The sequence below is a fragment of the Hemitrygon akajei genome, chromosome 1, assembly GCF_048418815.1.
Source record: "Hemitrygon akajei chromosome 1, sHemAka1.3, whole genome shotgun sequence".
NCBI classification, from domain to species: Eukaryota; Metazoa; Chordata; class Chondrichthyes; order Myliobatiformes; family Dasyatidae; genus Hemitrygon; species Hemitrygon akajei.
In genome coordinates, this window is record NC_133124.1 from 9,480,670 (window position 1) to 9,504,277 (window position 23,608).

The window sequence follows — 23,608 nt, forward strand, 5'->3', positions numbered from 1 at the left end:
TTACTCTCCCGCTTAGCAGAGCTACAAACTGTTTCTGCTGGCAGTGAGAAACGAGGGCATGAGATGGAGAACAGTCAGAGGACCCTGCACCTGATTCTGAAGGCTGTCTGCAAGGGAAAGTATGTCTTTTGTGATCACCTGCACTTTCAGGAACCTTGAAATGCAGCCAATTATCTTTTCCCACAGTGTGTTTAGGAGCTGCAGTTACCAAAAATAAGAGGTTCAGCACTTGGCCGAAAGTAGTTTTCTTGATTTTTCACAATGCCACATATGGCATTATCAACAGAAACAGTTTGCAATTATTCTGAAATTGAGGGTGATCCTGTCTGAGAGAAGACCATAAGACACAGGAGTAGAATTAGACCATTCAGCCCATCAAGTCTGCACCACCATTGACTGGTTCATTATCTCTCTCAACCCCATCCTTCTGCCTTTTCCCCATAACCTTTGATGCCTTACTAATCAAGAACCTCTATACAACCTCCACCACCCAGGTCACGCTCTCTTCTCACTGCTGCCATTACAAAGAAGGTACAGGACTCACACCACCAGGTTCAGGAATAGTTATTACCCCTCAACCATCAGGTTCTTGAACCAAAGGGGATAACTTCACTCAACTTCACTTGCCATATCATTGAAATGTCCCCACAACCAATGAACTCAATTTCAAGGACTCTTCCTCTCGTGTTTTTGATATTTATTCTTTATTTATTTATTATTATCATTTCTCCATTTTGTACTTACGAAGTTTGTTGACTTCTGCACTCTGGTTGAACGCCATAGTTGGGTTGTTTTTCATTGATTCTATTATGGTTATTATTCTATAGATTTATTGAGTATGCCCACAAGAAAATGAGCCTCAGGGTTGTATATGGTGACATAAGTGTACCTTGATAATAACATTTACTTTGTGCTTTGAAATATATCCAATGACTTGGCCTTCACACTCGTCTGTGGCAGTGAATTCCACAGATTTACCACCCTCTGGCTGAAGAAATTCCTCCACATCTCTGTTCTAAAGGGACATCCTTCTATTCTAAGGCTGTGCCCTCTGATCCTGCATCTATGCAGCTCTGCAAGACCCAGGCCCAGGAGAAATATTGTCCCTAGCAACTGTGATCTAATACCGTTGGAATCTCATTCTGCATGGCAGCTTTCAAACATGCACTGGTAGACTTTATTAATTTACTTCTTATCTTTCGATTATGCGATGAAATGTTGCAAATTTTAGTTTATACAGGTTGAGTGATATTAAATTATGGGAGATCATGTATATGTCTGTATTTAATTTAATATGTACTCTCTTGTTTTAATCCAAATGGACTTGATGAAGGATATTGAGTAACGTGTCCACTGTCTTTTGTTTGTAAGTTTGCTAATATCATGCACTTTATAAGAGGCTGGGAGGGAGGAGGAAGTTGGGGTTTATGTAGAAAAGGAGACAGTGGTGGTGGATGGTGGATTGAGTAACAGCGTGTGATTGATACTTTGTGTGGTTGATTTAGTGGTTGCACATACTGTACATGTGAGTGAGTTTGTGAAATGGTGTGTAATTCACCTTGATCAACCATTTCAGTTCTACTCCCCTTCCCATTCTGGCATGTCTGTACACATCATAAGAGCAGAATTAGGGCATTTGGCCCATCAAGTCTGCTCAGCCATTTCATCATGGCTGACACGAGGAAATCTGCAGATGCTGGAAGTTCAAACAACACACACAAAATGCTGGTGGAAGGCAGCAGGCCAGGCAGCATCTATAAGGAGAAGCGCTGTCGACGCTTCGTCAGGAGTGACGAAGGGTCTCGGCCCAAAACGTCGACAACGCTTCTCCCTGTAGATGCTGCCTGGCCTGCTGCGTTCCACCGGCATTTTGTGTGTGTTGTCATCATGGCTGATCCATTTTCCCTCTCAGCCCCAATCTCCTGTCTTCTCCCCATATCTCTTCATGCCCTGAATCTATCAACTTCTGCTTTAAATATGCCCAGAGACCTGGCCTCCACAGCCGCCTGTGGCAACGGATTCCACAGATTCACCACTCACTGGCTAAAGAAATTTCTCCTCATCTCTGTTCTAAAAGGACACACCTCTATTCTGAGGCTGTGCCTCTAGTCCTCGATGCTCCTGCCACAGGAAGCATCCTCTCTACATCCACTCTTTTGAGGCCTTTCAGCAAGGTCACCCCTTGTTCTTCTGAATTCCAAGGAGTAGAGGCCCAGGGCCATCAAACAAAATATTTAGGAGAGCGTTTACCTGCTCAGATCAGAATCAAAATCTGAATATTTTTCAGAATCAGGATTATGATCACTGACTTCAATCTCATAGTCTTATGGACTGGGTAGATCCCAGTGCCTATAATGGTTTAGTTTTGCCATTACAGATCAGATTTACAGATGGTACAGATTTGGCATTTGGTCGTTAGATAGCCCCTAGTGCACCAGTGTTAAATTAAAGTTGGCACAGGTAATACTTATGAAGAACCGGAAGCAATACAGACTCAAAGTGCTGGAGGAATTCAGCAGGCCAGGTAGTGTCCATGGAAAAGAGTACACAGGCTGAGATCCTTCATCAGGACTGGAAAGGAAGATGGAAGGAGTTGCGGGGAGTGGAGGAAGAAGTATAAGGTGATAGGTGAAACCAGGAGAGAGGAAGGGGTTGAAGTAGGGAGGTGGGAAGTTGATCGGTGAAAGAGATAAAAAGCTGGAAAAGGGGAATCTAAACACAAAAATACAACTGCAGATGCCTGATGAAGGGTCTCAGCTCGAAACGTTGGCTACTCTTTTCTCACGGATGCTACCTGACCTGCTGAGTTCTTCCAGCGTTGTGTACATATTCTCTAAAAGGGGAATCTGATAGGAGAGAGTACAAGGTGGTGGAAGGAAGAGAAGGGGGAGGAGCACAGGAAGGTAACGGGCAAGTAAGAAGAGAGGGTGTGAGAGGGAAACAAGAATGGGGAGTGGTGAACGAGGGGTGGGGGCTATTACTGGAAGTTTGAGAAATCGATGTTCATTCCTTTGGGCCAGAGGTTACCTAGACAGAATATAAGGTAAACACAAAGTACACTGCAGATGCTGTGGTCAAAGCAACACATACAACAAGCTGGAGGAACTCAGCAGGTCGGGCAGCATTCGTGGAAACGAGCAGTCAACGTTTCAGGCCAAGACCCTTCGTCAGGACTGAAGAGGGAGGGGGCAGGGGCCCTATAAAGAAGGTGGGGGGAGGGTGAAAAACCAATCAGAGGAAAGATCAAAGGGTGGGGGAGGGGAAGCAGGGGGGGATAGGCAGGAGAGGTGATGAAGGAATGTAAGGTGAAAGCACTGTGTAGTAGAAGAAGGCAGAATCATGAGAGAGGTGATAGGCAGCTGGAGGCGGAGGCAGAGTGAAACTGGGATGTGTGAAGGGAGAGGGAGGGAATTACCGGAAGTTGGAGAATTCGATGTTCATACCAAGGGGCTGGAGACTACCCAGACAATATATGAGGTGTTGTTCCTCCAACCTCACCTTTTCTCATGTTTGAAGAATTGTTCATTGGGTCCCAAGAAGCCACCGCTCACAGCAACTGATAACTGGGGATATGGGCCAGTGGAGAACACTCAGCTATCCAGTGCAACCGCCATCCATTCAGAACGAGTCAGACCAATATAAACACGAGCACTGGGCAGAAACATCACTCGATTCCACACTTATGATGCCACGTCGATTGGTGACAAGACATTTGTGACCTGACCACCAGGCTCGGCGAACAACCCTACAAGCAAGCAGTCAAACCAAGCACCCAGTCTTCTCTTATAAAGAAAAAAAACACCAACCATGTCATTATTTCCTGTTTTATCCCTAGTGTCTTTAATCCTCCGAACAATAATAAGCTTCCCTTGCTAAATTTTTCACTGCCCTTAGGGTTAATGCTTGTAGCGTTTAGGATGTCATTTTCATGTAGAAAACAGCTTATAAGTGCTATTAAACTTATTGTGTCCATGAAAAGCGACACTGCTTGAGTGAGGTGTTCAATGCTTTATTGCCTGGTACTTCGAGGTGTAAAGACAATAAGCAACAGAAGGTGTATTAAGATAAAAAGCTGGGCCATTATCGCCACTGTGCAGTGAAGCCTTGTAAGATCTTATCAAAGTTTTCCCATAGATTAACTGCTAATGTTAGGTTAAGGCTGCCAAGAAGCTCCTTTCCATTAGTAACCGTGCCTTGTTTAACAAGTGGCTCCTGATTTAAAATGTACTTTGTATGCAGAATTAAATGAGTTATCAATCAAATGTTCACATTTACCAGATTCATGAAGATACACTCAGTGGCCACTTTATTAGGTACAGCTGTACACCTGCTCATTAATACCAATCAGCCAATCGTGTAGCAGCAGCTCATTGCATAAAAGCGTGCAGACATGGTCAAGAGGTTCAGATGTTATCAGAATGGGGAGCACATATGATCTAAGTGACTTTGACGATTGTTGGTGCCATTTAGGGTGATTTGAGTGTCTCAGAAGTTGCTGATTTTCTGGGATTTTCACACTCAACCGTCTCTAGTGTTTACAGAGAATAGTGCGGAAAAACAAAAAAAAAATCCAGTGTGTGGAAAATGGAGAGTTCAGAGGAGAATGGCCAGACTGCTTCAAGCAGTAACTCAAATAACCATGCATTACTCCTGGTGAAGGGTTTCGGCCCGAAACGTCGTCACTACCTCCTCCCGGAGATGCTGTCTGGCCTGCTGAGTTCTGCCAGCACTTTGTGTTTTTATGCATTACAAGAGTGGTGTGCAGACGAGCATCTCTGAAAGCAGACCTCGAACCTTAAAGTTCATGGGCTACAGCAGCAGAAGACCTCAAACGTACATTCAGAGGCCACTCTGTTAGGTACAGAATTTACCTCTTTATTAACTTGTTGATATACAGCACAGAATTTGCCTTTCCAGCCCTTCGACTCATGCTGTCCAGCAATCTCCCAATTTAATCCTAGCCTAATCATAGGATAATTTGCAACAACCAATTAATTTACCAACCTGTATGACTTTGGACTGTGGGAAGAAACTGGAGCACCCTGAAGAAGTTTATGCGGTCACAGGGAGAACTCCTTACAGGAATTGAACCCGGATTACAGGTACCTATGCTACTGTGCCACCCCCAAAGTGGCCACAGGATGTATTTTTCAACCTGCAGTTGATTTAGACAACAATATTAGGCAAATAGATTTGTTGATTGAATTAAAGAAGGCTCAGTGCTTTGGGGCTCCCTCGCTGTTCTGAGGAGATAATGTTTATTTGTTTACAAAGGACTCGGGTGCTAATGAGGTTTGATGGATTCTGGGCTTTGCAACAAGCCTGTGGCTGTACAAGTCATTACTCGGGAATGGGGCTGATGAGAAGCATCATCTGCAGTATCTCCGCTGCTGAGATTCCCCGACATAATCAGGTCATAAAACTGGTCACAGGCATCAGCAGAAAAATAAAGGCACACATTCACATGCTCCATCTCTCATCGTCAGAACACAGCATTGAGCTTCAAAGCCAAATCCTTCCCTCAGCAAGCCTTTTCAATATCATATGCTTCAATCCTTCACTACTCTGCCCCATATTTTTAAGATTTCGCTGTTTATGAAATACATTGTGATAATAAGAGACCCTTTGCCCTCGTTGGTTAAAGTTCAAAGTAAATTTATTATCAAAATCCATATTCATCACCATACACTTGAGATTTATTTTCTTGCAGGCATTGGCAGTAGAACAAAAAATACAATAGAATAAATGAAAAAGCTACACAGAGAGACTGAGAAACAACTAATGTGCAAACAAAGACAATCTGCACAAACACAAAAAAGTGGTGCATTTAAGGCGGATATTGTTATGTTCTTGATACATCAGGGCATGAAATATAAGAAGGAGAAGGCAGGAGAATGTGTTTGAGAGGGAAATGGATCAACCGTGATGGAATGACAGAGCAGACTTGAAGGGCTGAATGGCCTAATTTCTCCCGTCTTATGGTAATAATAAATAAATAAATACTGGGAACATGAGTTTGTACAGTCACAGAAGCATAGAGTCATAGACCACTACAGCACAGTAACAGGCCCTTTGGCCCATCTAATACATGCTGAACCATTATTCATAATAGAGCAGAAGGGTCCTTGAAAGTGAGTCCATAGGTTGTGGATTAGAGTGAAGAAAACATATACATTCGAATATGTTTACGATGTACTACTTCCAGACTTCAGTTTCATATAATTATTTATAAAATTAAAATTGTTATTGTATTCCAATTATACATAAAAGTACATGAACTGCAGCTTTCTGACTCAGGCAGCACAGAGGCATAGTGGTTAGCACAATGCTTTACAGTACAGGGGACCCAGGTTCAATTCCCACCGCTACCTGTAAGGAGTTTGTACGTTCTCCCTGTGACTGCATGGATTTCCTCCGGGTGCTCCAGTCTACTCCCACTGTCCAAAGACATATGAGTTGGTTTGTTAATTGGAGTTTATAAACAGTCCCATGATTAGGATTAAATTTGGGGATTGCTGGGCAAGGCTCAAGGGGACGGAAAAGCCTACTCCTCACTGTTTCTTGGATAAAATGAATAATTTTGCTTTTCTTTTAAATCTTTATTTTGCAGGTTTGTTCCTTTTGCTTTTACTGAGATACCATAGTAGAACAAGTCTTTAAAAATGAGTAAATATTAAACCTACTATGAATGAAAACAAGAATCGGAGGTGCAGGTTAGAATTCACTATTGCAAAGAGATCTTTGTCCGTAACCAGTCTTTCTAGAGCACAGCATTCCATTCAGGGCAGCACAGTCAGTGCAACACGTCGCTGCACCAGCATCAGCGACTGGGGTTCAAGTCCGACCGCTATCTGTAAGGAGGTTGCACGTTCTTCCCGTGACCACGTGGGTTTCTTCCGTGTGCTCCGGTTTCTTCCCACATTCCAAAGATGTACGGGTCAGGGTTAGGGTTAGTAAGTTGTCAGCAAGCAATGTGGGCACCGTAAGCAGGCTGCCTCCAGCGCATAGAGCCATAGAAAAGTACAGCACAGAACCAGGCCCTTTGGCCCATTTAAACTGCCTACTCCCATCAATCTGCACCGGGACCATAGTCCTCCATGCCTCTACCATCCATGTACCTATCTAAACTTCTCTTAAATGTTGAAATAGAGCTTGCATGCACCTCTTGCACTGGCAGCTCGTTCCACACTCTCAGTACCCTCTGAGTGAAGAAGTTTCCCCTCATGTTCCCCTTAAACTTTTTACCTTTCACCATTAACCCATGACTTCAAGTTGTAGTCCCACACAACCTCAGCAGAAAAAGCAGGTTGCATTTATCTGATCTATACCCCTCATAATTTTGTATGCCTCCCAACCATCTACATTCCAAAGAATAAAGCCCTGACATATCCAATCTTTCCTTATAACTCAGGTCCTCCAGAGCCGGCAACATCCTTGAACTCTGTTGGTTGTTGATGGAAGTAATGCATTTCACTACTTTCGACGTACTCATGAGAAATAAAGCTAATCTCTTTATTTTTAGTCCGGAGTTGTGTGCATCTAAAGACTTAAAGACAAAGGAGCAGAATTAGGCCATTTGGTCCATCAAATCTGTTCCGGCATGCCATTATGACTGATTTATTGTCTGTCAACCCCATTGTCCTGCCTTCTCCTCATAACCTTCGACACCCTTATTAATTAAGAACTTATCAACTTTTGCTTTGAATATACCCAATGACCTAGCCTCCACAGTCATCTTACTGAGGAGGTTCACACATGGGCCTGTAAGCCTTATTCACTAACATACAGGAAATTCCGTTAAATACTCTGCCTCCTCCCATTGTATTGTACCCAGACCATCGCTCTCCGTTCCTCTCCCATCTATTTACCTAGCAAATGTCTCTTAAATGTTGAAACCAAACCCACATTCACCACTTGCGCTGGCAGCTCATTCCACACCCTCACCACCCTCTCAGTGAAGCAGTTCCCGCTCATGTTCCCCTTAAACATTTCACCTTCCACTCTTAATTAATCCAGGATTAAATGGCTTGTCATATGAAAAGGTTTTGATGGCTCTGGGCCCATATTCAATATAATTCTGAAGAATGAGGGGTGACCTCATTGAAACCTATTAAATGTGGAAGGCCTTGATAGAGTGGAGGTTGAGAGGATGTTTCTTATAGTGGGAGTGTCTAAGACCAGAGGACACAGCCTCAGAATACAGGGTGCCTTTTTAGAAAAAGATGAGGAGGGGTTTCTTTAGCCAGAGAGTGGTGAATCTGTGGAATTCTTTGCCACAGGCAACTGTGGAAGCCAAGTCTTTATGCATTTTTAAGGCGGAGATTGATAGATTTTTGATTGGTCAGGGCATGAAGGGATATGGAGGTAGGCGAAAGGTTGGGTCTGAAAGAGAAAATGGGTCGGCCATGATGAGATGGTGGAGCAGACTCGATGGGCCAAATGGCCTAATTCTGCTCCTCTGTCTTATGGTCTTAACCTTAGTCTCACCCAACCACAGTGGAAAAGCCCGTTGACATTCACCCTATTTTCACGCACAGCTGTCCCTAGTGTTTACAGAGAATGGTGTGAAATTCAAGAACCATCCAGTGAGCAGCAGTTCTGCCTTGTTAGTGAGAGAGGTCAGCAGGGAATGGCCAGACTGGTTCAAGTTGACAAGAAGGCAACAGTAACTCAAATAACCACGTAAATTAATCTCGGGGTTGTATTTGGCACGTATATGCACTTTGATAATAAAATTACTTTGAACTTCGTACAACAGTGGTGCACAGAAGAGCATCTCTGATCACACAACACATGGAACCTTGAAGTGGATGGACTACAGCAGCAGATGTCCATGAACATGCACTCAGTGGGCACTTTGTTAGGAACATGAGTTAGCTAAGGCAGTGGCAACTGAATTTATAATGTATTGTTCAGTGTACTCAATACTGTTAAATATTTCAACAGGAGGGCTAGTGGAGAAAATCATATTGAATTTCCTGCTGATCTTTTTTCTTATATCCTTTTTTTCTCTCGTTATAGATAATTGGGACAATCCCTTTAATGTCGAACCCCACAGTGCCATCCAATCAAAATGCAGGCGGGACTCAAGGCATCCAGGTGCAACCAATTACCCCTCAGCTTCTGACTAATGCCCAAGGTCAGATCATTGCCACAGTGATTGGAAATCAGATCCTGCCAGTAATCAACACACAAGGAATTACACTCTCGCCCATAAAGCCAGGCCAGCAGGTAAATATTTACCTCTCCCTACTCAGTCAGTGTTCATTTACCTTGCCAGGAGCAATGCTCAAGGAGAAAAAAGTGGAAAGATGCAAGGGTTAAGGTACAGATTAAAAACTGCAAAAAATTGGAGGGCAGATTAAATATTGTACCTTCATTGTAACACACACAAACGCCAGAAGGAGTAGGATCAAAAGAATTCAGGAACACAGCAGGTCTCAGCCAGACGAGCAGACTCAACCAGAAACTATGACTCTTTATTTCTCTCCATAGATGTTTCCTGACTTGCTGAAATCCTCCTGCATTTTGCGTGTGTTACTCTGGATTTATCTGCAGAATCTCTCGTGTTTATAATTTAATTTTTAAAAATCTGATGAATTAGCTAATGGCATTGAGGTATACACCATTGTGGAACAGCTCAGAATCAGAATCAGAATTAGGGTTGGTATCACCAGCATATGTCATGAAATTTGTTGACCTTGCAGCAGCAGTACCTTTCAATACATAATAATAGAGAAAACACTGAATTACAGTATATATATATATATATATATAAAGAGAGAGAGAGTTAAATAAGTAGTGCAAAAATAGAAATAAAAAAGTAGTGAGGAAGTGTTCATGGGTTCAATGTCCATTCAGAAATCAGATGGCGGTGGGGAAGAAGCTGTTCCTGAATCATTGAGTGTGTGCCTTCAGGCTTCTGTACCTTCTTCTTGATGGTAGCAATGAGAAGAGGGCACGTCCTGGGTGATGGGGGTCCTTAATGATGGATGCCGCCTTTTCGAGGGATCTCTCCTTGAAGATATCCTAGATACTATGGAAGCTAGTGCTCAGTTTTATAATTGAACATCCATGGAAACCAAACTAATCGTAATAATCTCTAAATAAAAACCCTACTAGCAAAACTGCCAGTAACCTGGGGGGTGAAATCAGGTGTCTCGGAACAAATAATACGACTCTAGGAGCAGGAAATGTGATGTATAGGTCACAAATGTCATTAAAGTATCACAAGTGTTTTTTGAAGTGGACACATTTACTCACAGGCTTCATTGATCCACACAAGCATCCCCTGCCGTTCCTATCTATTTTTCGATCTATTTCCCTTAAGGCATTGACTATTTTCTAAATGGGGAGAAAAATCCATTCTTAGAATCTTTACTGTAATACCATGGGCTCGTAGCTTGTTATGCAGCCTCATAAATGGCACCTTGTCAAAGGCCTTTTGAAAATCCAAGTAAACAATATCTACTGATTCTCCTTTGTCTATCCTGCTTGCTATTTCCTCAAAGAATTCCAACAAATTTGTCTGGAAAATTTTTCTCTTAAGGGAACCATGCTGATTTTGGCTGATTTTATCAAATGCCTCTAAGTACCCTGAAACTTCATCCTTAACGATCGACTCCAATGTCTTCCCAACCACTGAGGTCAGGCTAAATGGCCTATAGTTTCCTTTCCTCTGCCTCCCCCCCTTCCTTCTTGAACTGTGAATTGACATTTGCAATTTTCCAGTCCTCAGGAACCATGCCAAAATCCTGTGATTCTTGAAGGATCATTACTAATGCCTTCACATTAGTAGCTACCTCTTTCAGAACCCTCGAGTGTAGTCCATCTGGTCCAGGTGATTCATCTATCTTCAGACCTTTCAGCTTCATAAAGCACCTTCTCCCTAGTGTTATGAATGTACCACAGCTCTGCGGGGCCGAAGGGTGCGGGGGTAGCCCCCTTCTTTGTGAGAATCGCAAGATCACTGTTGAGTCAATTCAGGAGACACAGGAAATGAGAGAAAGACATGCAGAATCCACAAAAGTTCAAACTCAAGGCCCGCGGGCCAAATCCGGCCCGCGGTGGAATTATCTTTGGCCCGCGAGATAATATCTAATTACTATTAAAGCTGGCCCCAGTAATCGAAGCGCCTATGGCGTATCATATGGCTAATGCTGAGTTTATTCAGGTACCAGGTTTTCAGGGTTTTTAGAGTTTATTCGGCAGTCTTGCTCGGCAGTCTTCTTCATAAGAAACGGAATTTGTAAAGTGAAACACTTTGTAGTTATAGCAGAGACTGAGACACATGAGAGCAGGCTGAAAAAACGGAGGCAACGAAAGCTGCGTTTGCACGCGTCCGACTGATCCGGCCCGCATGAAGCTGCGTTTTGCTCAATCCGGCCCGTGACCTAAAATGAGTTTGACACCCCGGGTTAGAATGTGTCCTGGCCTCCGAAAGGCGGACCCATTGATACCGGCTATTGTCTCTTGGAGACGGACTTGTGTATTGCATCCTGGACGATGCATCGACGCCCCAGGCAATGAACCAAGGAGGAGGTTGCTGGAGGGATTGCATCATCCCAAACCTGATTGACACCTGAGACCCTGTGAGTCAGGATAAAAAGAGGGTCTGTGGGAACAGCCCCTCAGATGCACCAGAAGAAACGCTAGCGATCCCGTAGTAGCGAAAGCCGGTGGAAGGCCACATACGTCCGCTTCCATTTGCCCGGAATCGGTGACCTTTGCCACGGAAAAACGGTTTTTAGCTAACAACGGGGAACTCAACTCCCAACGACTCTCGAAGGGTTGACATCATAATCAGAATGGGCAAGTTTTAACCCGTCTCTCTCTCTCTCCAACAATTGCCACACATGGTCCCCAACGGCAGCAACCTGTATGAACTGAACAAACTATATATTTCCATCGGACAATTCATTATCCCCTAGACAACGATACAGCTTATTTCTTATTGATTATTAGTATACCCGCGCTTTTAGATTTAGTATTGACGACGTATATTATCTGTGTGTTTGCATTGATATTATTTTTGTGTATTTCTATCAATAAATACTGTTAAAAATAGTACCATCAGACTTCAACGGACCTCTCTATCTTTGCTGGTAAGTGACCCAGTTACGGGGTACGTAACACTAGTAAAAGCAACTCCACTCACTTCTGTCCCAACACTCTTGAACTTCCACCACACTACTAGTGTCTTCCACAATGAAGCCCTGATGCAAAATACTTATTCAGTTCATCTGCCATTTCCTTGTCCCCCATTACTACCTCTCCAGCATCATTTTCCAGCAGTCCAATATCTACTCTCACCTCTATTTAACTCGTTATATATCTGAAAAATATTTTTGGTATCTTCTTTGATATCATTAGCTAGCTTACCTTCAAATTTCATCTTTTTGTTCCTTATGGCTTTTTAGTTGCCTTTTGTTGGTTTTTAAAAGTTTCCCAATCCTCTAACTTCTGACTAGTTTTTGCTCTATTTTATGCCCTCTCTTTTGCTTTTATGTTGAGTTTGACTTCTCTTGTCAGCCACGATTGTTTCATCCTGCGTTTAGAATACTTCTTCTTTGGGATGTGTCTACCCTATGCCTTCCAAATTGCTCCCAGAAACTCCAACCATTGCCATTCTGCTGTCATCGCTGCTAGAGTCTCCTTCCAATCAATTTTGACCAGCACCTCTTTCATGGCTCTGTAATCTAACATTCACTTTACTCCGCTGTAATACCGATGCATCTGACATTAGCTTCTCTGTCTCAAATTGCAGGGAGAATTCTATCATATTATCATCACTGCTTCCTAAAGTTTCCTTTACCTTAAGCTCCCTAAACAAATCCGGTTCATTACACAACACCCAATCGAAAATAACTGATGGGCTCAAAAAGCCATCTTGTAGGCATTCTACAATTCCCCTCTTTAGGGATCCAGCACCAACCTGATTTTCACAATCCACCTGCGTATTGAAATCCCCTATGACTATGATAACATTTCCCTTTGGGAATGCATTTTCTACCTCCCTTGGTAATTTGTAGCCCAAATCCTGGCCTCTTTTCAGATGCCTGTATATAATTATATAACTCCCATCAGGGTCTTCATACCCTTGCAGTTCCTTAAATCTTCCCACAATTCTACATCTTCTGTTCCTATGTCACTTCTTTCTAAGGATTTGATTTAATTTTTTCCCCAATAGAGCCACACTACCTCGTCTGCCTACCTGCCTGTCCTTTCAACACAATGTGTATCTTTGGATGTTAAGCTCCCAATCATAATCTTCTTTCAGCCAAGACTCAGTGATGCCCACAATGTCACAGCCTCTAACTGCACTACAAGATAATCCGCCTTATTTCGTATACTGCGTGCATTCAAATATAACACCTTCAGTCTGCGTTCGCCACCCTTGCAGTCCCCCTGTTACACCGCAACTCATCCCGCTGACGGCAATTTTGCCCTATCATCTGCCTGTCCTTCCTGACGGTCTCACTACACACTGCCTCTGCTTGTATACCAAATGCCCCATCCTCGGCCTTCTCACTCAGTTTCCCATCCCCCTGCTAAATTAGTTAAAATTTACTGTGCAGTTTACTGGTCACCTGTGTTGCTCACTACCTTCATTTAAATCATATTTTACTAACTTATTTGTGGTAATATTTTGGTATATGTGCTGTGTGTGATATCTGTTTTGTGGGTGCACCGTGGTCCACAGAAACATCACTTCATTTGGTTGTATATGTGTACAGTCAGATGACTCAAGTGGACAAAGTGATGAAGAAGGTTGCTAATGCACCATCAATAACTCTCGGAGACGGGAGGCAAACAATAGGCCTTTATACAGGGGTCTGTGGGAGGAGCCACAGGAGCAGTCAGCAGAGGGGCGTGTCCAGACAGGTATACACATAATTTACCACAGTTGCATTGAGTATAAGGCTGGGATGTCATTTGCTGATGTTGCTGAGACCACAGCTGCCATATTGTGTGTGTTTCTGGTCACCGTACAATAGGAAAGATGTGATTAAACTAAAGAGAGTACAAAAAAGAAAAGATGGTGGGACAGGAGGATTTGAGTTACATGGAGAAACTGGGTAGGCTTAGGACTGTTTTCCCTGGGCTTGAAGGATTCTGAGGGCTGACCTACTACAAGTTTATAACGTCATGAGAGACAGGAATAATGTGGATAGTCACAGTCCTTTTCCCAGGGTTATGTGCCACTGGGAAATAACCATGATCATCTACGTCATATGACATGGCACAAAATGATGATGTTGACTTATGTTTTTATATTTCTTACTGTAAATTATAATTTTTTTAAAGTATCGCATTGTACTCTTGCCTCAAAACAACAAATATGCGCAACATTTCACGACAATCCCACCACCCTCTGAATGAAGAGGTTTCACCTCATGTTCCCCTTAAACTTTTCACCTTTCACCCTTAACCCATGACCTCTGGTTGTTGTTCCACCCAACCTCAGTAGAAAAAGCCTGCTGGTATTTACTGTATCTATACCCCTCATAATTTTGTATACCTCTATCAAGTCTCCCCTCAGTCATCTATATTCCAAGGAATAAGGTCTTAACCTATTCAGTCTTTCCTTATAACTCAGGTCCTCCAGACCCGGCAACATCCTTGTAAATTTTTCTGTACTCTTCCAACCGTATTTACACCTTTTCTGTAGGTAGGTGACCAAAACTGCACACAATACTCTAAATTAGGCCTCACCAATATCTTATACAGCTTCAACAAAGGACCCAGCATCAATCCCTGCAGCACACCACTAGTCACAGGCCTTCAATCAGAGAGGCAACCATCTATTATCACTCTCTGGCTTCTCCCACAAAGCCAATGTCTAATCCAATTTGCTACCTCATCCTAGGTGCCGAGCGACTGAACCTTCCTGACCAACTTCCTATGCGAGAACTTGTCAAATGCCTTACTAAAGTCCATGTAGACAACATCCATCACCTTGCCTTCATCAACTTCCTAGTAACTTCCTCAGAAAACTCTATAAGATTGGTTAGACATGACCTACCATGCACAAAGCCATGCTGACTATCCTTAATCAGTCCATGCCTATCCAAATACTCATATATCCAGTCCATTAGAATACCTTCCAATAACTTTCCCACAATTGATGAATTTTTTGCATCTGTATTTACCCAGAATGTGGACACAGAGTGAAGCAAAGCAGCATCAACTTCATGGACCCTGTACAGATTACAGAAGAGATGTTTGCTCTTTTGAGGCAAATCAGGGTGGATCAATCCCCAGGACCTGACAAGGTGCTCCCTCAGACCCCACGGGAGGCAAGTGCAAGATCTCCCCCACCTGCTTTGGCTCCACACACAGATTACCATCCTAGTCTTCCAGAGGACCAATTTTATCTCCTGCAATCCTTTAGCTCTTAACTTATCTGTAGAACCCCTTAGGATTCTCCTTCACCTTGCCTGCTAGAACAACTTCATGCCTTCTTTTAGCCCTCTTGATTTCTTTCTTAAGTGTTCTCTTGCATTTCTTATCCTCCATAAGCACCTCATTTGTTCCTACCTGCTATGCACCTCTTTTTTTCTCTCAACCAGGACTTCAATATCTCTTGAAATATCTTTATATTTTATTTTGACAGACACGTACAAGCTACTGTATGTACTCTCAAAATCTTGCTTTTGAAGGCCTCCCACTTACAGCACTGCCAGAATACGCCTGTCCCAATCCACATTTGCCAGATCATTTCTGATACCCTTAACATAGAGCCAAGTCGATTACAGTTCATTGCCACCCTGGACACAAGAGGTTCTGCAGATGTCAGAAATCTTGAACAACATGCACAAAACCCTGGAGGAGTTCAGCAGGTGTGAAGGGAAGTGTACAGTTTACGCCAACTTGAACTTGAATGTTTCTGGCCGAGAGTCCTGATGAAGGGTCTTGGCCTGAAATATCAACTGTTTATTACACTCCATAGATTTCCCAGTGGTCTACATTTTTAACTTGAATCCTCATTTCTAATCCGATATGTCAGTCCATGGCTTCCTCTGCTTACATGCTGAGGCCACTCTGAGACTGGAGGAGCAACATCTCAGTTCTATCTTGGTGGCCTCCAACCTGAGGGTATCAACTTTGAATTTTTCCAGCTTCCAGTAATTTCACCCCCCTCTCCCTTCTCTCCTTTTCCATTCCCCATCCTGGCTCCCTTCCCGCCCCTGCTCATCCCTCACCTGCCTATCACCTCTATCTGGTGCCCCTCCACCTTCCCATTCTCCCATCCTCTTCTATCACATTCCTTCTTTTTCAGCCCTTTACCATCTCTCTCCACCCAGCTTCTCACTTAATCTCCCTTCACCCACCTACCTCCTCCCTCATCTGGTCTCACCAATCTCCTTTCAGCCTGTAATCTTTCTCCTCCCCCACCTTCTTATTCTGCCTTCTTTCCCTTCCTTTCCAGTCCTGATGAAGGGTCTCGGCCTGAAACATCCACTGTTTATTCCCCTTCATAGATGCTGCCTCACCTGCTGAGTTGCTCCAGCATTTTATGTGTGTTGCTCTGGGTTTCCAGCATATGCAGAATCTTTTGTGTTTATGATCTGTTTTTGTTGGTGGTGTTAGTGGAAGAAAAATATTGGGAGAATTGTCTGCACTTTTTTAATTGTTGCCACGGGATCTTTTACTTCATTGGCACCCTCAATTGACATTTAGACCTCAAAACCAGAGGGCAAAGGGAGCATAATCAGTCCATTAAGTCCTTCAAGTCTACTCTGCCATTCAATCTATCTGTGTCTTCAATATTCCATAGGTTTCAAAGAGATACGGCACCATTTTTCTAAACTCCAAGGCCATCAAACGCTCCTCATATATTAACCATTTCATTCCTGGATCATTCTTGTGAGCCTCTGGACCCGCTCCAATGCCAGCTCATCCTTTCTTAGATGAGGCCTTCACTGGTCAAGGTCAAACATCTCAACTGTATCGATATGCCAGCCAGTATGTAAACCAGGAGAGTACGACATGGAGAGCAAGCTGCTGCCCGTGTAGCAGACTCCCCTTCTCCACACAGCTGATGAATGCAAAGGAATAACAGGGACCAATACAGTTTGGCACCAGCAGCATCGCAGGAGTTGCCAGTCAGCGTTGAACTCAACGTAGGACTGCCTTAGGGATTCCAGCTCCGGATTTTTTCTTGGGGTTACTCCTGAAGCTCTCTGCATGAGTGGGTACAGTCACAAGACAGTGGAAGTTTGAGATCAGAGTTTTACTTCTACTAGATAAGCAGCCCACCACTGCTGACAAAGCCCCTCTGCCCAAAGTGACTGATTTTAAGGTGCCAGTAACCCTCCCTTTCTCCTGTCCGTAGAAACAGTTCCACCAGACAGGTTAGCTAAACCGCATGTGAAGGCCAGGAGCTGGACTTGGTTGAATTGACTTTATTCTTACATCCTTCTTACACATGAGGAGTAACAACCTTCACGTTACATCTCCATTCAAATATGCAATTATAGTAATTTATAATAAATATTATGTTCAACAGCATAGTCAATATAACATAGAAATACAGTTGCATCAGCATGAATTAATCAATCTGATGGCCTGGTGGAAGAAGCTGTCCCAGAGCCTGTTGGTCCTGGCTTTTATGCTGCGGTACCGTTTCCTGGATGATAGCAGCTGGAGCAGTTTGTGGTTGGGATGACTTGGGTCCCCAATGATCCTTGTCAGAGGCTATTTAAGATGCATGCAATTAGGAGCATTTTAATAGATAGTGGGAGCACTTCAATTGTGGTCTGACCAATGCCTTATAAAACCTTGGCGTCACACCTTGCTTTGATATTCTAGTCCTCTTGAAATGAATGCTAACCTTCCTTACCACTAACACAACCTCAAGTTAACCTTTAGGGAATCCTACACGAGGACTCCCAAGTCCCCGTGCAACTCTGATTTCTGAATTCACATCCTGTTTCGAAAATGTTGTTTAAATTTAAAGCCAAAAGGCAGATTTGATAGAGGTGTACAAAATTACAAGGGGCATAGAGAGGGTCAATGCAAGCAGGTTTGTATCCACTGATGATGAGTGAGACTAGAATGAGAGGTCATAGGTTAAGGGTGAAAAGTGAAATGTTTAAGGGGAACTTCTCTCAGAATGTGGTGAAAGTGTGAAACGAATGAAAATGGTTCAATTCCAACATTTAAGAAACATTTGGATAGGAACATGGATGGGAGGGGTATGGAGGTCTATGGTCTGGGTGCAGGCCGATTAACAGTTCAGCATGGACTAGATGGGCTGAAAGGCCTGTTTTTGTGCTGATGTGCTCTATGATTCTATTCTTTGAGGCATTAGATCTGGTTTATGTGAAAATGTGTGAGAACTGATATTGCTTGTTGCTTTTCTGAAGAACTGAGTGTATTCTAACCTTTGGCCATATGTCTATGTGTTCTCTTCCCCGCAGCCACCGCAGCCACAGCATCCGCAGGTAGGCCACGCAGTGTCGCAGGCTAACCTTCTGCATATGGCACATGGGCAGTCCTCCCTCGCACAAAGCCCGGTGCGTCAGGCCTGCTCTTCCTCCTCTTCGTCCTGTTCATCTTCAGCTCTGAGTGTCGGACAGTTAGTCAGCAGTAAGTAGGGGCTTCTCTCCGCAACGTTTTCCATCCACCTCCTTTGTTCTCAGACAAGCACTATAATGGATTTAATGCATCTGACACACAATCTTTGGCTTGTAGCTTCTTTCTAGAGCTCTGTCCAGGCCAGCTCAGTTTAAAGTTTCTAAGTACATTTAATATCAGAGAATGGATACAGAATCCAACCTGAAATTCACCCTCTTCACAGACATCCATAAAAACAAAGAAACTCCATAGAATGATATAAACATCGAAGCCCTGAAGCTCCTCTTTCCTCACACAAGCAACAGCAAAAGCATCAACCCTCCCCTCCACCTCCACCGCCCCCCCACACACACACACACACATGCGGGCAGCAGACACACCAAAGAGGGATTGATCTAGAGTCCATCGAACTACAGCTCACAAACCTGCTCTTCGATATCTCAGACAGGCTCCCTCTCTCCAGTCAGGGAGAGGTAGGTCGCTCTTGCCACAACAAGAGCCACCAGCAGCTTGCTGTTCCAAAGTTACAATCTTCTGCATCACTTCACCAAGCCAGTTCTCATAGAGAATCAAACTTAGAAGATTTTTACGAATCAGAATTAGAAACTCTACAGATTCTAATCAGACAAGGGAGCAAAACTAGAGTATTCAGCCCATTGAGTCTGCTCTGCCATTTGATTATGGCTAATATATTTTCCCTCTCAACCCTTTCTCCCCTTAACCTTTGACCCCCCCCCCCATATCTATCAACCTCCACTTTAAATATACCCAATCACTTGGTCACCACAGCCGTCTGTGGCAATGAATTCCCACCCATTGACTAAAGAAATTCCTGCTCATCTCTGTTCTAAAGGGACATCTTTTTATTCTGAGCCTGTGCCTCGGATTCTAGACTTGTCCCACTAAGCAAAGGTTCTCAGACTGGGGTCCATGGAATGGTATTGGTCCATGACATAAAAAAGGTTGGGTGCTGTAATGTATGGCTCTATTTCTTTTAGAGCAATGACCCCCCCACCCCCACCAGCACTACATATTGATCTGTTGTCTGTGCATGCGCTGTTGTTTTCGATCTCTGTCTCTGTCTGTCTCGCTGCAATGTGAATAAACCAGTTCAGGCCATCTCCCATGTGCACGGGCTTTTATTTAATTGGGATGTAGCTCTGCACAGACACAACAAATTGGCAACAAGTACAAACCTGAATATCAGAAAATATCACGAACCACACCAGCAAGAGTTAAATAGCATGAGAAAGCTGTCAAGGAGGCTAACAAAGGAATGCGTGAGTAACAGTAAAAGACGTGCTGAATTTAAAGTGCAAATAACGTGGAGATGGCTTTGGTCAGGAAAGTTGATGAATTTGATAGCACTACTGAAGGCTGGGAGCCATATATCGAGAAGGTTGAACTGTATTGTAACATGAGCAACGTGGAGGAACAAAAAAAATCCCCTACGCTTCTTAGCTCAATGGGCCTAAGTCTCTTATGCAACTTAGTAACCCCTGAAAAGCCAGCAAGTCAGATATTTGATGAAATTATTACAATTTTACAAAATCACTTGACCCCTAAACCAATGGTAATAGCTGAGAGATTTAGATTTTACAAAAGGAACCAGTCAAAAGATGAAAACCTTTCTGAATTCATCGCAGAAATGTGCAAAATTCCCAGTACTGTGACTTCAGAGATGAACTTTCTGATGCATTAAGGGATAGGCTTGTATGTGGCATGCATAGTCAAAGCACTCTAAAGAGATTATTACCGAAAGAGACCGAACCTTAGAACAGGCATTCACCATTGCAATATCATTAGAGACTGCAGCAAACGGTGCATCAGAACTACAAAACAGGAGGTTAGAATGTGAAATGCACAAAATGTCCCTGAATGGTGCAAAAAAACAAAAATGTTATCAATGTGGTAGATCCTCCCAGGATGCAAATGACTGTTGGTTCACAGAAAAAGTCTGCAGGAAGTGTCACAGACAAGGTCACAGAGAGAGTGTGCAAGGCAGACAAAAAGCTCAACCAATTGCAAAGTCACAAACACAAAACTAAGCAAATGCATAAAGTTACCAAATGTAAAACTGAATCAGACAACACAGAGTCTGACATAGGTGCGCTGTCATGCTAGATCTACAAAGTACAACTGAAACAGATCACAAAATTATATGGATCACAACTGATGGTTTTCTAATTTACCATTAGAGAAGACCTCAGTGACTTACAAAGACAAACTAGTGTCTCCCAAAGGCAAACTGAAAGTAAATGTGATGTATGGAGGTCAAAGACAACAGTTAGAGCTTTACATGGAAGTGGAAGGCCAGCACTTTGAAGATGTGAATGAGAAAAATCCAACTAAATTGGTACTCAATCAAAGGTCTCAGTGTATCATCGATAGGCAACGTAGGCCCAAATGGTAGCACTAACCAGAGACTGTCATAGCTGCATAATGCTAATGAGAAGGTGTTTGAGAAGGGGATTGGTAAACTCAAAGGCACGGACGCCAGAATTGAACTGGATGAAGCAGCAACACCAAGATTCCATAAAGCGTGTCCAGTGCCTTACACACAACCTCTTAAAGTGGATGCTGAACTGCCGAGCTTGGAGGCATCTGGAATTCCCTCCAAGGTTGAGTGGAGCAATTAGGCTATGCCCATTGTCCCAGTAATCAAGATGGGGAAGGCTGGAGCCACTCACATAAGTGGGTATTTCAAGCTGAGCATCAACCTAGTGCTGCGTATTTTCAGTTTCCCCTACCACAAATAGAAGACATTTTTGCATCTTTGGCAGGCAGGGAGAGGTTTTCAAAGATTGACTTGTCACAAGCCTATCTGCAAATGAAGATTGAGGAGTCAAGCAGGAAGTTCCTCACAATCAGCATTCACAAGGGACTGTTCCAGTTTAATCGTCTCGTCTTTGGCGTCGCATCAGCTCCAGCAGTTTGGCAAAGAACAATGGACCATGTGCTCCAAGATATCCCAGGAATACAATGTTACTTTGATGTCATCATCGTGACTGGCAAAAATGATGAAGAGCACCTCCAGAACCTTGGTAAATGCTTACTAGGCTGAGTGAGTATGGTTTGCATGCAAAGAGAGAGAAATGTGAGTTTTTCAAGAATGAGATCTCATATTGTGGATATGTCATTGATATGCATGGCTTACATAAGTCACAAGAGAAGACTGAAACAGTGCTATGGGCACCCAAACTGGAAAATGTGTCACAACTCAGGTCATACTTGGGCCTTGTAAACTACTACCATTATTAAACACACTGTTGCAGACAGGAGCAAAGTGGGGATAGTCACAATGATGTGAAAGAGCATTCAAGGAAACAAAGAGACTAATAACATCCAATGAACTGCTCACCCATTACGACCTCATCCCTGCCCATCAGACGGGCAATGGAGCCATTTTGTCACACATTATGAAAGATGGATCTGAACACTTGATTGCATTTGCTTCGAGATCACTGAGAGCAGAGCACAACTACACACAGATTGATCGAGAGGCCCTTAGTCTGGTATGGGTAATAAAGAGGTTCCACCACTACCTCTATTGACAAATGTTTACACTATTGACAGAACACAAGCCCCTTGTGTCCATTTTCCATCCCACGAAAGGAATTCCAGTGATGACTGCTACCCGGTTACAACACTGGGCATGGTTCCTAGAAGCCTATTCTTATGACATAGAGTTCCAGGGTACTAAACAACACAGCAATGCTGATGGCTTGTCACATCTTTCAAATAGCAATTAAAAAATTCTGTGACCCAGCAGACATGTTCCACACCGCATTGGTGAACCAGTTGCAGGTAACAAATTCCGAAATACAAAGAGCAACAAGGAATGACCCAACATTGTCAAAAGTCTATGAAATCACCACACAAGGATGGCCAGCTCATGGTAACCCTATGTTTCAGAGTTCTCAGCAAGACAAGACCGATTGTTGGCATGTCAAAGAACGCTGATGTGTGGATCTCGTGTTGTGGTTCCCTCTAACCTGCACACCAGAATGTTAGAAAATCTTCATGAAGGACACCTGGACAGAGTCAAGATGAACAGTCTCAACTGGAACTACATGAGATGGCTGGGAAGAGATAAACAGATTGAAGATTTGCCCAAAAGAAGTTCAGGATGCCAAAAAGTTCAAAATGCACCCCCACAGGCACTGTTACACTGATGGGAGTAACTGTCGTCATCATGGCAAAGAGTACATATTGACTTTGCTGGGTCATTCACGGACTTCACGTTTCTGATTGCTGTGGAAACTCATTTGAAGTGGCCGGAGGTCATACCAATGAAGTCAGCCACCTCAGAAAAGATTGTCTCCGCTCTAAGTACTATCTTTGCCAGAAATGGCAACCTGAACAATTTGTGCATGACAATGGAGCACAATAAACATCAGAATAATTCAGACTATTCATGAAAAAATGGCATCAGACTTTTCAAGTCATCTCCTCACCATCCAGCAACAAATGGGTTAGCTGAAAGGTTTATCCAAACATTCAAGAAGTCCATTAAGGCTATGGACAAAGAGGTCATTTATCTACAGCACAAAGTGGACAACTTCCTTTTTGTGTATCAGATCTCTATTCCTGCAATTTCAAATCAAACACCTGCAACGCTGTTCGTGACCAGGAATCTGAGATCTCGCATAGACCTCCTGAAACCAGGTCTACGGAGGGAAGTACAGAATAAACAGTTCAGCCTATTGCCAAGTGAACCAGCAAGGAACTTCAAGATTGGACAGTAAGTCCGAGCACATGATTACCGAGAAGACAAGTGGACATCTGGTAGATTTGCTACAAGAACTGAAACACTGATGCACACAGTGAATGTTGGAGATCGGATATGGAGACGTCATGTGGACCAGATACTGAATGCTCAACTGAAGAACACACCTGAGTCGACTGCATCCAACAAGATGGACGCATTACAGTCACCGGACTTAACTCTCAGTGATGATGTCACTGACAGCAACATGACATGGGAAACCGAGAACGTTGTCTTAGATAAGACACCTACCAAGAC

General features: G+C 43.3%; 1 protein-coding gene across 1 annotated transcript in view; it reads left to right on the forward strand.

The window, feature by feature from the left end:
• The window catches only part of pou6f2 (POU class 6 homeobox 2), a 655,269-nt gene that overhangs the window by 573,827 nt on the left and 57,834 nt on the right, over positions 1-23,608 (forward strand). The window contains exons 7-8 of the mRNA XM_073031620.1: positions 9,022-9,231; positions 18,426-18,594. Coding sequence (XP_072887721.1) covers positions 9,022-9,231; positions 18,426-18,594 — 379 coding nt within the window. The remainder of the gene's footprint in view (positions 1-9,021; positions 9,232-18,425; positions 18,595-23,608) is intronic.